Consider the following 17,958-nt stretch of genomic DNA (forward strand, 5'->3'; position numbering starts at 1 on the left):
CCTTTAATTAACATAATAAGTTTAAACAGAAACTGTGCACAATGCCACATATAAGGTAAAGTACTGTAGCGATCAGGTCTCATTCGGAGCTCTATCTCTCTTGAGCGTTGGTCCAGAATGAGATGCCATCTTCTGTGAGCACATTAAATATATAGTCCTCCTACCGAATGGGGTGGGCTAAGTTGCCTTCATTGGATGTCTGGCTGTGGGAACAGAAAGAGACAATTTCATTAGTGACAGTGCCCCCTCTTATACCGGGGTGGGACTGCTTACCCAAGATGAGTCAGGAGGGTGATCCTCAGACACACTTGCATGACACCCCCAATATGCTTAGATATCAAGTGGCTCTTTCATTCTTGTGTTGTTCTTCTAAGCTAATAGATCTTTCAATCAGGCGACGTCTCTGGATGGATGCTGATGTAAGTGCAGAGACAAGCAGCTGCTGCCATGCCTCCATATTTAAGCAGGCCTGGCTCTTTCTTACTGTACCCTTTGAACCAATGGGGCAGCATGATTTAGCAGCCCACTCCATTTCCAGGATTATTTTAGTGCCTCTAGACCAATTCTTGCCGGGCACAACCAATGTTCTTAAACCTTCTGCCAATCAGCATTTTACACATCTCTGTGGGCCAGAGTAAAACGTGTCTGTTCACTTTACAGCCACCAAGTTGTGGTTAATATGTCATCTTAGTCACATTAGTTGGTTCTGACCTCTTATGTGGTGACCAGAGCAAGCAGGCCAGTTCTATTTTATAAACAAGTTACAGTGCAAAGTCTTCATTTAAACCTTACAATTTTTCTCTGCATCTTAAAAGTATATTGCCAACATTCTTGCATTAGTCATACCTAGTAATAAGATTTTATGCCTCTATTATTTTGGAGCTTCAGTTTGTATCTACAGTAGGTATTAGAAAGCTGTCTACTCTAAGCTTAAGAGAACGCATCATTGAGGTAACACTCACAGAAATGGTCAAACTGAATAAATCAACAAGGTTATCAGTGCCACCATCATAAGAATACTAGTAACCTAACCTCTTAGCAATGTAAAAGCAGATACTCCGATCATTTAGTTAAAAAGATCCCCTTCAAAGGCCAAAAGTCTGTCCTCATTACATTTTTATAGCTGACGTGTTTCAGAGGAATAACTCCCTTCTTCATTGCTTGACAGTAGAAGGAGAAATGTGGACATTACACTACATCTGCATCTAATATACTTATGTTTTATGTTCTTATATACATTAATAACGTAATAACTTTGAACAGGAATGGCGCACAATGGTGCGGTGAAAATAAGGTAAAGTAAAATAAGGCAAAGCGTCGCTTTAGCAATCAGGTCTTGTACCGAGCTCCATCTTTGTTGAGAAGAAATGTAGATTATTAAAATCACTTACTGACATACTATAAGCAAATTGAAAAAAAGTATGGAAAATGATGGGTTCCTTGTAGGATAAAACAAGAGAAATAATTTCATTTATAAATTGAGAGAACACATAGCGGAATATATACAGTTAAGTGTGACTGCTAGTGAGTGATAAGTGAAACAGACAAGTTTTGTTTCTTATATAGTGTAGCTAAACTGAAGCTAAGATTTACTTTGCATAGATTTGTAGTCAAATTAATTCTATTCTCTTGCTCTTATTTGCATTATTGTAGAGGAACACAGTTTTCTTTTGCTTTAAATTTAATATACTGCTTAATTTCCAGACAAAGACACTCCAAAACGCACCATTGTGCACATGACTCTGTTTTCTTCTGCAGGTAAACTGAGTACATGGAAAGTCTCCCCAGGTAGGCCTGGGCAAATATGTCACCCAAATATACAAATGATAATAATGATTTGTGAGATATTAACAGAGGAGTTTCCCAAACTGGGATAAATGTAAATGTAAATACAGTTTATTCTGCCTTTGGTTTGAAGAAGTCTAGAAAGCTCCTAAATATTTAGAAGGCTTGATGGCACAATGGAGTAGTGACTAACACTGCTGGCTCAGAACTTTAGAAATGACGAGAGATTGTTCTCTGTGGTTCAATATGTGTGAAAGAGAAAAACCATTGACCACAAGCACTTCTCTGAATTTTGACCATTGTCAAAATTTTGCCTATATTTCAAAGACATACACATTTAATTAAATGATGACTCCTAACTGACCCAGTAATGCCAATTGTGCATCACTGTGCCCTTTAAATGACTGGTGGCCTATGAAATGTTGGTTCTTCTTTTGTAGCCAGTGCTTCTGAAATAAAACATACCGTTTGTAGACCAGTCACTCATGATGGTAAGAAAAAAAAAACATGCTAGGCCCCATATTGTGTTTTTTAAAGCAGACACAGATTTTAAATTCCATGTTCTCTTATCTTCTAGGCTATTAACTACTATGAAGCAGCTATAAAAATCAGCGGGCAGGAGTTCCTTTATTATGATTTGGCGGAGCTGTTTTTAAGACTCAAGCAACATGATAAAGCTCAGAAGCTTGTGAAACAAGTTTTGGAACATAAATTTGGTAATTATTTTTAGCATTGTTTCCTTGGTGTAACACTTGTGATATAACGAGAGTGCCAGCAAGCCCCAAACCCCAAACACAAACACACAAGCACAGTCCCGGGTTCAAGTAGATGGGTGTTTATTAAAAAAATATCTCATCAGAAGCACCAAAGCGTGAGTTATTTCTCCTACAATCACCTCTCCTGTCTCTGCCACACTGTATTGCTTGTCCTCCTCCCAGCTCCGACTCTTGGGTAAGGGCATGCTGTCCCTTTTATTGAGGATCCAGGAGTACTTCCGGTGGCAGGGCCACATAAAAGGGAGTACATCTTCCTGCAGTTCCCTCTTGTGGCACCCATGGACCCCAGCAGGGCTGTGCTGCCAGACTACAATTCCCAGCATTCTTTGCTGGTTCCCAAATGTCACTGATATCCAGGGATGCTGCCATATAGTGCCTGGGGGGAACAGACATCCCATAAAGATGGTCCTTCCCTGTCTTCCTCTTCTATCCCAGCCAGGGAAGGTGTCTCGCACAGACGCCTGTCCATTTGCTTGCGGCTTCCCATCTGGGCAAGAAACCATCTCCTTCCGATGGGCTGCCCATCCATCCACTTGGGCGGTCTTTTTCAGGTCAGGCACCTTTCTCATCCTTGGCTGGGATGCCTGTCTGGCTGCTAGGAGCCTCCCGTCTGGGTAGGAACCCACCCCCTCTCCTGGTCAGGTTGCCTGTCTAACCCGTGTGGCACTTGCACACCGTTTACAGAGAGCTTCAACCAGAGGTCATTGTGATCACACACATTTGCACAATAAATATATGGCACTTGCCATAACATTCTGAAACTCAGTTAATCCAACCTGTGGCCTCTTGTTTCTATGAACCAACTCAGATGGATGCCAGGTCTTTTCTTGACCCATTCACTGAAATACCAACACTCACATTTGTATGGAGATAATTTCAAATTACCAGTTTAACTAAGACACACATCTTTGAGGATGTGAGAGGAAAAACCCCTACTGTGCAAATTCCACACACAGTCTGTGAAGCAGCAGATTAGCCACTGTGCTGCCATATTAAAGATATTAAAGTTTGAATATTTGACAGAAAAGAGTTTAATTTCCATTAAGTGACTTTAGATCATAACTCAGGATGCTGGATTTGCGAGGCAACAGTAGTAAGCATTGCACAACCACATTATTTATTCATATATTTAGTGCAGGACTGACTTGTTTTGGAGAAGATTGATCAAACACACCCACCATACATGAATGAAGATAAAGAGGAAGAAGAAGAACATTTACTAAGAATAATTCCTACGTATAATAAACACTATGACTAAAACAGGCCCCTCCAGGACTGAGTAGTGACTACACCATCTCTTTGGGATCTGACTGACAATAAGCTTGGTAACAGAAACATATTGAGTTTGTAAAATAAGACTATTTTAATACATTCAATTAATTACCTTTTCCCAGTCATGCTCACATTTTCACAAATCAGACAAGCGCTTGCTTTTCCTAAAGTGGACTTTTGTTCTACAGTTTAGTGGCATTTTTATTTATTGGCTACAATATTCTGAATTTATTGATCAGTTGCATTACTTAAAAAAATCCTCAAAAGGCCTTTTAAATTCATTTTTGCAGAATGCATGTCTTATTATGCATCTCTGATTATTTTGGTTTTGCAAACCTCAAGAATTGAAGTTCAAATATACTTACATTTTGTGTAATTACCGGTAATATTGTTTTTCTATTTTCTTTTCAGTTACTGACTTACCAACAATGATGAGTGATGTGAAATATTTAACATTACTAGCAAGAATTCATAGCAAGTCAGGAAAATCCCCAGAGGCTATGGATGCACTTAACAAGGTAATGTATTCTGGAGCAATATGTGTGAAGTTGAAAAGCCATTGATCACAAGCACATTTATGAATTCTGACCCTTGTTTTAGTGCCAGGCAGGGTTCAGAACGTGTTCCTAATTCTAAAATTCACTCTCCACAGAAGGTGTCTTAATATTGTTTGTAGTGCATTTCCTTCTTTCTTAAAAATTACAGTAATAAATGTTGATGAATCATGTCAGACAATCATTTGTGGGGTTTTCTTTTGTTTTGAGGCTTGCAAAATGGAGCTTTGCTGAGTGCAGTTGCCTCTTATCCCAGAAGGCCAGAGTACAAGTCTTGAGTGATCTTTGTGTGATCTTCCCACATCTCCAGTTCATGGGCGCTAGGTTGACTGATGACTTCTGTTGTGACTGTTCTATGAGATGAGCTGGTACTCTGTGCAGAGCTGCTTCCTGCATCAGATCTGGCTGTATGTGACCCTAAAATTGCATTATTCAAGTTAAAAAGATAGGTGGATGGTGTTTTATTTTGCCAGACAAAGAGGAGCCGCATGCCCCCATGAACCCCTACTGTATTGAGACTAATGTCATTTCTTGTTTCTGATAAATAACTGAAAAATGAATGGCATGTTTTGTGAAAGGTTGAATACACTCAAAAATTCTAATAAGAATGCAGATATATTCTCTGATTTCTTCTTCATAGGCATATGATGTTCAGTCAAGAGTTTTGAAGCGCCTCGTGTTGGAGCAGCCTGAGATTATCCCTACCCAGAAACTACTGGCTTCGTCACTCCTCTCACTGATGGCAGAACAGTGTGTATCGCAGAAAGACTTTGACAGTGCAATCAAACACTACAAAGAAGCCCTTTCATTTTCAGAAAAAGACAGCAAAGTAAGGAATTTTATTTGCCTAAATTCCAGAGGTAAATAATAAAAAACTGATATTCAACAAAATGTGTACCCAGTGCTAATAGGATTAGTTCAAGCTCTTTGCAACCGAAAAATTAGATTAAGCACAGTCAGAATATTGATGTAATTTATTGAGGAAACTGTTAACTCATTCTTATTTATGTCTGACACCAGATAATTCTAATTGGTTCTTGTCCTCTTGTGCATTCAAGAATTCAAGTATCTCACCGGGCACTTCATTAGGTACACCTTGCTAGTACCGAGTTGCACCCCCTTTTGCTTTCAGAATTGCCGTTGTTCTTTATTGCATCGATTCAGCAAAGTGCCTCTAAACATTCTTCAGAGATTTTGGTCCATACTGGCATGATAGCATCACAGAGTTGCTGCAGATTTGTCAGCTACACATCCATGATCCAAATCTCCCATTCCACCACATCCCAAAGGTGCTCAATTGGATTGACTGGTGACGATGGAGGCCATTTTAGTACAGTGAACTCAGTGTCATATTCAAGAAACCAGTCTGGGATGATTTGAGCTTTGTGATATGGTGTGTTATCCTGCTGGAAATGCCATCAGAAGGTGGGTACACTGCAGTCATTTGGACGTGGTCAGCAACAATACTCAGGTAGGCTGTGGCATTTAAATGATACTTAGTTGATACTAAGGGGCCCAAAGTGTGCCAAGAAAATATCCCCCACACCAGAAAATCACCACCACCAGCGTGAACCGTTGACACAAGACAGGATAGATTTCCATGCTTTCGTACTGTTGACTCAAAATTCTGACCCTACCTTCCAAATGTCACAGCAGAAATTGAGACTCATCAGACCAGGCCATATTTTTCCAGACTTCTGTTGTCTAATTTTGGTGTGAATTGCAGTCTCGGTTGCTGTTCTTAGCTGGCAGGAGTGGCATCCAGTGTGTCTCCTGCTGCTGTGGCCCATCTATTTCAAGGTTCGACATATTGTTCATTCAGAGATGCTCTTCTGCATATGTTGGTTAGAACTAATGGTTATTTGAGTTACTATTGCCTTTTTATCAGCTTAAACAAATCTGGCCATTTTCCTCTGACCTCTGGCATTAACAAAGCGTTTCCGCCCAGACAACTGCCACTCACTGGATTTTTTCCCTTTTTCAGACCATTCTCTGTAAACCCTACAGAGGGTGGTGTGTGAAAATCCCAGCAGATGAGCAGTTTCTGAAATAGTCAGACCAGCCAGTGTGCCACCAACAACCAAAGTCACTTAAATCACCTTTCTTCCCCATTCTGATGCTCGATTTGAACTTCAGCAGGTCGCTTGAACAATGTCTACATGCCTAAATGCAATGAATTGCTGCCAAGTGATTGGCTGATTAGATGTTTGCGTTAACAAGCAGTTGAACAGGTTTACCTAATAAAGTGGCAGCTGAGTGTATTTAAAAGTACAACCTTTCTGAAAACAAGTTTTCGCATTGTCATTATGGGTTACTGAGTGTAGTTTGATGTGCAAAAATGGCAAATTTATCTATTTACGATTAAATATGCAGCACAATAAAGTGTGCTGAAAGTCAAGGAGTCTGAATACTTTTTAAATTCACTCTATACATTTATCATACATCTGTGTAATATATGAAATATATTTGTTAAAGTGTAAGCAGTAAATATTCAATATGATGTATACATAACTAACATAATGTCAATTATGTATTAAATCTATAGTTGCTGATTTCATTGGCAAGACTGTATCTGGATCTAGGAGATTTGGATTCATGCCAGCGCCAGTGCATCTTATTGCTTGAGAATGAAGAAAAGAATGAGGAGGCAGCCATGGTACGTATTCTTACTGTTGAACTAGTTTATAAAACTAAAATGTTAATATGTTTAACATTATTAAAAGCATATTTACTTTCTTTTTAATCTTGTTTTGATGGAAAGTCTGACACATTTAATTTTACTTCTTGCAGAATACATTTTTTTAATAATTTAAATTAGTTTATAGTTTTTTTTTATTCTTTTAGTTGTTAAAAATTAATAATTTCAGATTAGGGAAGTGCTTAATAGTTTATGTGATAAGAAGATACAGTATTTAGCATTTTTTACACAGCATATGATTTTTATTTGTTCACCAGCTTATAGTCTGTGATATGATGAAGAGAAATGAAAGAAAAACATGAAGGAGCTTATTAAACTTGCCTAATCATTTATTTTGGATTTTATATAACACATATATAATCACATACACTGTAACATGCTGTATTCCAACAGTTTAAAGAGATAAATCAAATAAAGTGATTTTTGAACCCATATTATTTTTAATTGCAAAGTGGCATAACAATGTCAGTTACAAGGTATTTAATTTGTTAAAGCTAATACAAGTAAAACACAAATCCAAAAATACAGCATTAGAGCAACAGCAAATGTATTATCTACTCCAGTTTAGGGCTGTGAGGGACCGGAGGATATATGGGAAAATGTTATGTTAAATTTATTATATTATTACTATATTAAGTAGTTTTTCTCCTGCAAGGGGAAGCAAAGGTGTGTATATTATTTTATAACATGCCTGTGATCTGCTATATATATATATATACTGCTCAAAAGAATTAAAGGAACACTTTTTAATCAGAGTATAGCATAAAGTCAATGAAACTTATGGGATATTAATCTGGTCAGTTAAGTAGCAGAGGGGTTGTTAATCAGTTTCAGCTGCTGTGGTGTTAATGAAATTAACAACAGATGCACTAGAGGGGCAACAATGAGATGACCCCCAAAACAGGAATGATTTAACAGGTGGAGGCCACTGACATTTTTCCCTCCTCATCTTTTCTGACTGTTTCTTCACTAGTTTTGCATTTGGCTACAGTCAGTGTCACTACTGGTAGCATGAGGCGATACCTGGACCCTACAGAGGTTGCACAGGTAGTCCAGCTTCTCCAGGATGGCACATCAATACGTGTCATTGCCAGAAGGTTTGCTGTGTCTCCTGCACAGTCTCAAGGGCATGGAGGAGATTCTAGGAGACAAGCAGTTACTCTAGGAGAGCTGGAGAGGGCCATAGAAGGTCCATAACCCATCAGCAGAACCAGTATCTGCTCCTTTGGGCAAGGAGGAACAGGATGAGCACTGCCAGAGCCCTACAAAATGACCTCCAGCAGGCCACTGGTGTGAATGTCTCTGACCAAACAACCAAAAGACTTCATGAGGGTGACCCAAGAGCCCCATGTCCTCTAATGGGCCCTAAGCTCACTGCCCAGCATCATGCAGCTCGATTGGCATTCGACAGGAAATACCAGAATTGGCAGATGCACCACTGGTACCCTGTGCTTTTTACAGATGAGAGCAGGTTCACCCTGAGCACGTGACAGAATTGAAAGGGGTCTGGAGAAGCCATGGAGAACATTATGCTGCCTGTAACATCATTCAGCATGAGCAGTTTGGTGGTGGGTTAATGATTGTCTGGGGAGGCATATCCATGGAGGGTCACACAGACCGCTACAGGCTTGACAAAGGCACCTTGGCTGCCATTAGGTATCAGGATGAAATCCTTGGACCCATTGTCAGACCCTATGCTGGTGCAGTGGCTCCTGGTGCACGACAATTCCTGGCCTCATGTGGTGAGAGTATGCAGGCAGTTCCTGGAGGATGAAGGAATTGATACCATTGACTGGCCACCACACTTTCCTGACCTAAATCCAATAGAACACCTCTGGTACATTATGTTTTGGTCCATCCAATGCCACCACGTTGCACCTCAGACTGTCCAGGAGCTCAGTGATGCCCTGGTCCAGATCTGGGAGGAGATCCCCCACAACACCATCTGTCATCTCATTAGAAGCATGCACCAATGTTGTCAGGCATGTATACAAGAACACAGGGGCCATACAAAGTGCTGCGTACAATTTTGAGTTGCTGCAATTAAATTTTGGCCAAATGGACTAGCCTGCCACATAATTTTTTCACTCTGATTTTTGGGGCGTCTTTGAATTCAGGGCTCTGTAGGTTGATCATTTTCATTTCCATCAAACGATGTGGCATCCTTTCGTTCCTAACACATTACCCAGTCTATATCAGTATAGATATCCAGGAGGATTTCTTTTTCCCATTGAGATCTGATGTGTTTTCAAAGTGTTACTTTAATTTTTTTGAGCAGTTTATATATATATATATATATATATATATATATATATGTATGTATATATATGTATGTATATATATGTATGTATATATATGTATGTATATATATATATATATATATAATAGGATGTTTCAGTGTCTTCTGCCCCTTAGTTTGTCCTACTAAGTTCAATGAATTATTTAAAAAATAAATATATATTACATAGTATTATTAGTGTCCATGTAATCACATTACTTTGAAATCAAACATTTTCTCAAAATATGAGTTGGTATGTTCATTCTTTTTAAAATACCACTTCAAAAAATTAATCATATCTTATTTCCATGGTTTCCTTACAGATGATAGCTGACCTTATGTTTAGAAGACATGAATATGAAAATGCAATATCCCAATGTCGTCAACTAATGGAAAGGTCACCAGGTAGGAACATTCATCAACTTTGTTTCCCTGTTATACTGTATATAATGAGGACACCCTAACCATACTCTCTGTGGTGAATTATTTTTTGTTAAAGTTAGAATATTTAAAGTTTAATATTGCTCATTTTGTGGCAAATGTCATAAACTAATTTAATTTTTATTAAAAGAGCAAAACAGGAACAGAAAAGCACATTTTAGACAAAGTTAAAATCCATACCATAATACAGAAGTTGTGATCCAAAAGAAACTCCATCAAGATGCACACTTTAATCCCTATTCATACCCTTTCCCGATCCAGCAAAATTGAATTAAACATATATGCATGCTGGGGCAGTGGTTAACATCGCTGCCTTAAAGCCCCAGAATCCAAGGCTCAGCTCTCAGAGCAGCCCTTGTCTGGTGTTTTTTCTCCAGGTACCCCAGTTTCTCTCCTGCATCCCAGGTACTTACGGTTTAGATTAATTGGAGTCTATAAATAGGTCCACCTTGAGAGTTGGAGTGTGTGTAATGGTGCTCTACAAAGAATTAATGCCCTGTCCAGGGCTGCTACTTACCTTGTTACAAGTGCTGCTTGGGTTAGTCAATGCTTACTCATGAAATATCTCATCCCATCTCATTTTCGTAACTGCTTTTCCTGATGAGGGGCACAGTGGCAAATGGCCAAGGAGAGACTTCCCTGACCCCAGCTACAGATTTCCATTTTTTCTGGAGAATTCTCAGAAATTCCCAAATCAGCCACAAAATATAATCCCTCCAGAATATCCCAGTAGGACATGCCCAGAACAGCTAAGGGGTGGCTATCTTGGGGGGCATCTTTACGACATGCAGAAATGACTTCAACTGCCTCTTCTTGACTCAGTGGAGTAGTAACTCTACTCTGAGGCCCTCCCAAATCATGATGCTTCTCATCCTATCATGCCTTATCAGCTCACCCACCCTGCAAAGTGACCTAATTTCCGCCACTTGTACTCTCATTGTTTCTGTCGCTACTCACATCTCATGACCATAGGTGAGGACAGGGATGTAGATCAACCAGGAAAATCAAGAGTTTTGTCTTTAGACTCGGCTCCCATTTCACCAACATGGACTTAAACAGTGCCCACAGAATGGCTGCTGCTGTTCCAATCCATTTCTCAATCTCTCATTCCCTTTTTCCATCACTTATCCTGAGATACTTGAACTCCTCCAGTAAGGGCAGTTGTTCCACCACACCTGGAGAGAGCAATCCACTCTTTTCCTGAGAGAGATCCATGACCTTAGTCTTGGAGGTGCTGATCTGCATCTCGGATGCTTCACAGTTGGCAGTGAATTGCTTGAGTGCATCACAAAGGTCAAACTCAGAAGAGTCAAAATAGACAACATCATTTGCATAAAGCAAAAATGAAATATTGAAAGCAAAACTAAGATATTTTATTCAAAGACGCATGTACTGGGGATGTATGGTGGTGCAGTGGTGGATGTCAAAATTCAGGAGGCCTAGATCCAGATCCTGACACATTCAGTATTCTTGTGGAATTTGCATGGACTCCTTGTGGGAAGCTTGGTTTTTCTCACATCTCCCAAATATGTGGATACAAGCAAAGCAAAATATCCATTTTTAAACTTTATGGGTCTAATGGTACAATGGTAAGTCGATTTGTTTCAATCATGTGATGCATTTATGAACCTCTGTTCACCAGATATGCTAGGTCTTTCTTTCTTTCTGTGTGTTATTACCTTTGGTCATCAGACATTCTTGCCCTTGCAGCCATCATTCTTTGTGCTTCTTGTTTTGTCTATCCATTGGACATTGCCCTCTCCTGGATGCTGGACAACATTATGCCCGGGCATGGACACTGAGCATGTTATCGCTTTATATACTGTATACAGTAGTGATATTTGATAATTGGTGACTGTGAATTGCCCTTTTGAGGGTTTCTACATGATCATAACCTATGGCAGACTGCTGGCCTCACCAGGTTTAAATTCCTGTGCCCATTGCTGCTGGGAAAGTTTCTGGCCTCCATGACCTTGAACTGGCTAAGTGTACTTAATAAGGGAAACATATTCAAATAAATGATTAAATAGATTGATATCTCTCTATTATAATAAACAAAATCTTGGGAAGAGACGAGACGTGACTGTCTGCCAAGAGATTTAACCATGCCCTGGGCCAGAAATAAAAGACAAAGAGTAGAAGACAAAGTAGAACGTTGTAAAGAATTCAAAAACGTTGGTGTGATACAAATGCAGAGCAGGTTAGTGATAATGGAAGTATGAAAATTCAAAAGTCTCAAGAAAAATGATAAGTAAAAATTGTATTAGCACAAACAAACATAAATTATTACTTGGTGAAATAACAGAACAGCGAAAAGAAATTGAATATATTGCTCGGATTTAAACTTTAAGTCGGACACTTGTAGATTGTCTAATTTGTGTTGCCAGCAGGGAAAAGTAGTGTTTCTTCCAAATGAAGAGGCATATCTGCGAGAATTAAAGATGTGTTGTGTGGTGAATGTGAAATCCCGCGAGAGAAAATTTCAAGCCCCGCGAAACAAGACTTTATGCAAAGAGATTTGGAAAAGTCCTGCCCACATCTAAAACATTTACAACCACATACATGGTTCAATCATTTCTCATTTGTGTGAATGCTATTGTCAAACACAGTTCGTATAGAGAGAAAGAAACAATATTCACTCACGGGCAGTTACTGTATACCGTTGCATTGTCACAATGTAATTCCAAACACGGAATCAAAATTCAATGCAATATTGACGAAAAGGTAAAAGTGAAAAGAGATCAAATATATGGACATGGGTGATATGACAGAAGTATGTATATATTGTTTGGTTTTAAACTTTATATCGTAGACTTGTAGATCATCTAATTTGTGTTTTTTTCAGGGAAAAGTAGTGTTTCTTCCCAATGAAGAGGCCTATCCATGAAAATTAAAAGTTTTGTTGTCTGGTGAAAGTGAAATCCACATGCGAGCGGCAGTGATGCAAAGTTGGCTGGCGCGTAGTGCAGGCAGTGGGGTTGGCGAGTGAAGCGAGCAGCGGGCAAAGCCCCTTAGATTTGTTAAAGATCAACCTTTATGATTTATTCTTTAACCTTAAGGACAAAACCTGTATGTTTTATTGCTCTGTTATACCCACAAAACTCATTTGCTGGAAGTTTTTTGCTGACAGATGCTGCTGCCTCCACAAAGTAAAGCAGCCAACTAAACAAACAGATGCTTTTCCAACACTTTAATAACAAATCATTCTTTTGCCAGTTTAGTTACCAGGGATTGCTTTTGGCATCCAGAATCTAATGGCTGACATATCTATAAAATTGGCTAGAGACAGCTGGACAAACAAAAATATAGATGATGTCAGATTTTGTTAAAAATAGTGGAATATACATTTTTTCACAAGAACAGCTATCACTTTGCTATTTGAAGAATGCATAAATGTTCCTTTTATTTATATTTTACACGCTGCATGATATTGATTACTGATTAGATTTTTTTTTTTGTTGCCCCTTGTAAATTCTGCTGTTTCAAGTATCCACTTAGGCTATGTGCTCCTTCCATGTGCATTTCAGATGGGAAAACAAGAATGTCATTGGGAGTAGGGTGGAACTTTGGAGGAAGCAGAAGAAAGTGGAAGGAAAGGGGGGATAACAGGCTGGAACTTTGCTGGGAGCACTATCAAACAGTCACTAGCATGTATACCTCTACACCTAGGGCTCATTTCCAGGCCATACCCTGTAGACATTTCTAGGGTTTAGAGCGGGATTAAAGGGACATGTAACCAAAAGGCCTTAGTCTCTACTGTGAAACCATTGCACCTCGAGCCCTGCTTGGCCATTAAGGGACGTGTCCCCCAAGGCACATTCTGTGCACTCTGCTCTCTTGAGTAGGCAGCCTCATCCTATTTAACCCATTTCATGTTATCCTGCTGACAATTAGCAGCTTCTTTAGCCTCACGTCAGCCCCCGTGGCTTCAGTGTCTCCTGTAGAACATTCACCTCAGCAAGCATGCATTATGTAACCTGCCCTCTAACATGAATGGAAAGTCACTGAACTCTGGATGAACTTACAAATTGTCTCCTTCTATCATACAGTATGATTTCACATAAATGTGAGGAAGTTATTCTTGACACAGAAAACCATAAGCAACATTAGTTACCAAATATTATGAGTTGACAGCATGAGTTTAGAGACCTTCAGAACTCAACTTAATGTTATATTGGAAGAATTAAGTGGTTAGGACTGGTCAGGTTTGTTGGGCTGAATGGCCTGTTCTCGTCAACATTTTTCTAATGTTCTTGTGCAAGGGTCTTCAACTCCAGTCCTGGACAGCTACTGTGGCAGTTTTCATTCAAACTTTTTTCTTAATTAGTGACCAGATTTTGCTGCTAATTAACTCTGCATTCATTTTAATTGGTGCACATCTTAAGGGTCCGGCCCCTTAATTATTTCATTTTTACTTAATTAGCAACCAAACAATATTAAGACACTAAATGTACCAACACATAAACAACAACCTGTGTCCATCACACAATAACTGAAAATAAAGAAAGGTGAAGGCCTCAGTAATGTTGATCTGCTCAGGCCCACAAAACATTCTGACAGCACTCTTAAAAAAAGAAAATCAACAGTTTTGGAAATGTCTGCCATGGCAGAATGAGCGCCATGGAATTAAATAGCGGCTTTAATTAGCAACGAGATTTGGCTTCAGATTAAGAAACTGAATGAAGTGAAGTTGGTTGGAGTTTGAGGCCCCAACTTAGTTGGTCATCTGTTGGCTCACTTCACATCAGGTTTATGTTTAGGTGTCGTTTACGGAAAATAGAATCAATTCAGTGGTCAGAGTCTCAAGAAAAGTCAATTAAAATAAAGGGAATTAGTTAATTAGCAGCAAAAACTGGTCACTAATTAAGAAAAGAGTTAAAATGAAAACTTGCAGCCACAGTAGCTCTCCAGGACTGGAGTTGGAGACCCCTGATCTAGTGGTTCTTATTAGCTTTCCAGAATCTTTTCTTACTCTCACTCTTTCTCTTTTGCTTTTGCAAGGACTTTCTACCAATTTGTCTTTGTTTCTAGGAACCCCGTTGAATCCATCCACTTTTATATTTTCAGTCTTGTTTAATTCAGTTATAAATGCTGTGGGGGCAGCAGTCTACCCTAGCAACATCATGTGCAAGGCACAACCAACCCTTAATTGGTCGATATGCAGGTTATATACTGTAAATATTATGGACAGAAGTTACTGTTGTCTGTTTTGGAGAGTATCACCAGTGACTTTATACAGCTGGACCAGAAATACTTAGAAGCGGTACTGTTGCAAGATAGGAATGAAAGCACTGGAGACAATTTAAACTTGCCATTTAATATACAGTATGTCAAATGCCTTTGGGATGAGGTGGGAAAACTGGTGTACCTGGAACCCACACATATATGAGGAGAACAAAGTTAACACAGGAGAGGCCCAGCCTGGGATTCAAGCCCAGGACTCTGAAAGTGTGAAGCGGCAGGGCTAATCACTGTGTCACAGATCTGCTCATATGCACAAACACTCATATACACATGCATATACACTTTTATAATAGTTTTTTTTTGTAGGATGGAGTACATAAAACTATTAGCATGATAATGCATATAGAAACAAAGAAATCTACAGAAAGGGTGGCACGGTGGCGCAGTGGTAGCGCTGCTGCCTTGCAGTTAGGAGACCCGGGTTCGCTTTGAGTTTGCATGTTCTCCCCATGTCTGCGTGGGTTTCCACTGGGCACTCTGGTTTCCTCCCACAGTCCAAAGACATGCAGGTTAGGTGGATTGGTGATTCTAAGTTGGCCCTAGTGTGTGCTTGGTGTGTGGGTGTGTTTGTGTGTGTCCTGTGATGGGTTGGCACCCTGCCTGGGATTGGTTCCTGCCTTGTGCCCTGTGTTGGCTGGGATTGGATCCAGCAGACCCCCATGACCCTGTGTTCGGATTCAGCGGGTTGGAAAATGGATGGATGGATGGAAATCTACAGAAAACTAATGACACACTTCTAGCTTAAATAATTGTGCAGCAGCAGGTCAGACATGTACAGTAAATAAATAACAATGTAGTTTAAATAGAGATGGCGAAGGTTATGATTTCTTAAGGGACATTGGTAAAGTAATTAGTTTTAATTAGGGAATACAGACAATGGTAATGGAAAGTTCAAACAAAACCAAAAGATATGACTGTATTTTACTTTTTTTTATTTAAAAAATATATGATATTGTAATATGTTGCAGGTTCACTGCTCTTTTTATCAAATAAGATTTTAATAAGGGATAGTTTTGTTTTTATTTTGATTTGACATGATATATTTTATTAACTTCCAAAAAACACTGTTATTCAGGGGAGTTGCTAGGATTTGCAGGGTTCAGGGTCTCAGCCCCCTGATTGATTATCTCACGTTGTGTTTCACACTTTTACAATGTAAGAGCGGGAGGGTCAGGTTTGAACCCCTCTGAGGTTCTGCGCAAGTCTTCCATGTATATAAAACGTACAGCAGTCGAGGGGGCTTTGAGCTCACCCTAACAGTGATATTACATTAATCAGAGGCAGTGTTGTATATGATGGGCAAGAAGATCAGGGACTGAAAGGTCAGAGGCTTGGCACCATGGATCAGGGCCCCTTAAAACCCCAGACACACACCCTCCCAGCAGCACTGGTTTTATTTCGCAGCCAGTTCATAGCCAATAGTACAATGTTAGTTACGACCTGTGCCCCAGGAATCATTTTACAGTAACCCACTGCTGTCTTTGAGAATTAAGAATGAGAGAATAAAGTGAACTGCAAAATATCACCACAGATATTGCCATTTTTTTCAGAATTACATTTAGTTTTCGTTAAGGTTTAATTTTTTCTAGGCCTCAGGACCATGAGATTGATTATTTTGCCTAGTTTAACTGCAGATAGTAAGAATTTCTTTGCGATCAGTCCACAAGCCTATCAGGGACATTTAACTTTATAAATACATAAAATATCTTATTTAGTAGGAAAACCTATTATGGTGGGGACTACTGTCCACTGTGGGAATAGCAGATATATGCTACAGCTGCCTCCACATCCTTGAAAGAAAAGAAAAAATAATCTCCTACAAACATCTATCCATTCTCCCAACAGCCAGACTCTCTTATTCCATTACAGACTCATGGTGTGCCACAGCTTTTCCTGGGTACTTCAGAGCGGTGCCCTCTTGCACTCATCGTCTTTCTGAATTTTGAGCCACTATTTAACTTAGCATATCTATAGGTGTTAAAGGTGATCAGCACACCTGGAGGACATGTCTAGCGTTCCTTGGAGCTGTGAAATGGCCTTGCTAAACATTGTGTCACCATGCTGCCATCATATGGAAAACACATTTTAAAATATGAAACACAGCAGGCCACCAAATTCTCTCTAGTGATATTTATTATTATTTGAAAATCAAAAGCTGCTTCTTGTTGTATGCTTGACTTAGCTTGTTAAATCAAAAAGGCAAATTAACACAGGTGTCTTTAATTTTCAACAGATAACTTTTCAGTGCTGGAGCGTTTGATAGACCTACTCAGACGAACTGGCAAGCTTGATGAAGCACCAGCTCTTTTGCAAAAAGCAGAAAATCAATCTGCCAGGTCCACCCTTGAGCCTGGGTATAATTACTGCAAAGGCCTTTATCTGTGGTAAGTGAAACCTGAACACATACAAATTCATCTTGCCATATGGTCTCCAAAAAAAAAACTGCAGATTCCATATTTCATTTCTCTTTGTTTAAAAATAAACCTTAGATTTTAGCATATGGAGATCACAACGGATATGAAAGAGGAAAAAATATATTTGAAGAAAATTATGTCTGTGGTCCTCCACACACTGGTATTCATGAGATGTGTTTCAGAAGATCTGCATCAGTTGTAGGTCTGGGACTGTGACTAAACGTCAACACCTGCATTTAACGTTTGTTGGAGTGATGGCCTAATTGATGATGGTGTAAATCACTGAGAATGAATCATTAGAGCATAAGGAATTTTACAGACAGTTCAAAATGATTCGGTCTGTCAGCTTGTTTGGTTACTTAATAGCTAAGCTTTCCTAGCATCTCATTCAACTGCGTTTTAAAAGCCATCAGGGAGTCTGCAGCAGAAACATGACTCACTAGATTGCTCCAGATTCCTATTGATGTTTTGTGCAGGGAAAAAATTCCAGTATTCT

The 17,958-nt window shown here is 39.4% G+C and overlaps 1 protein-coding gene across 1 annotated transcript in view; it reads left to right on the top strand.

Annotated features, from left to right (window-relative positions):
* Positions 1–17,958, top strand: part of ttc21a (tetratricopeptide repeat domain 21A) — a 101,465-nt gene that overhangs the window by 59,278 nt on the left and 24,229 nt on the right. Inside the window, exons 18-23 of the mRNA XM_039753643.1 lie at positions 2,363–2,501; positions 4,245–4,351; positions 5,028–5,216; positions 6,933–7,043; positions 9,687–9,768; positions 17,282–17,432. Of these exons, the coding sequence (XP_039609577.1) occupies positions 2,363–2,501; positions 4,245–4,351; positions 5,028–5,216; positions 6,933–7,043; positions 9,687–9,768; positions 17,282–17,432 (779 nt within the window). The remainder of the gene's footprint in view (positions 1–2,362; positions 2,502–4,244; positions 4,352–5,027; positions 5,217–6,932; positions 7,044–9,686; positions 9,769–17,281; positions 17,433–17,958) is intronic.

This window comes from Polypterus senegalus, chromosome 5 (genome assembly GCF_016835505.1).
Source record: "Polypterus senegalus isolate Bchr_013 chromosome 5, ASM1683550v1, whole genome shotgun sequence".
Lineage (NCBI taxonomy): Eukaryota > Metazoa > Chordata > Cladistia > Polypteriformes > Polypteridae > Polypterus > Polypterus senegalus.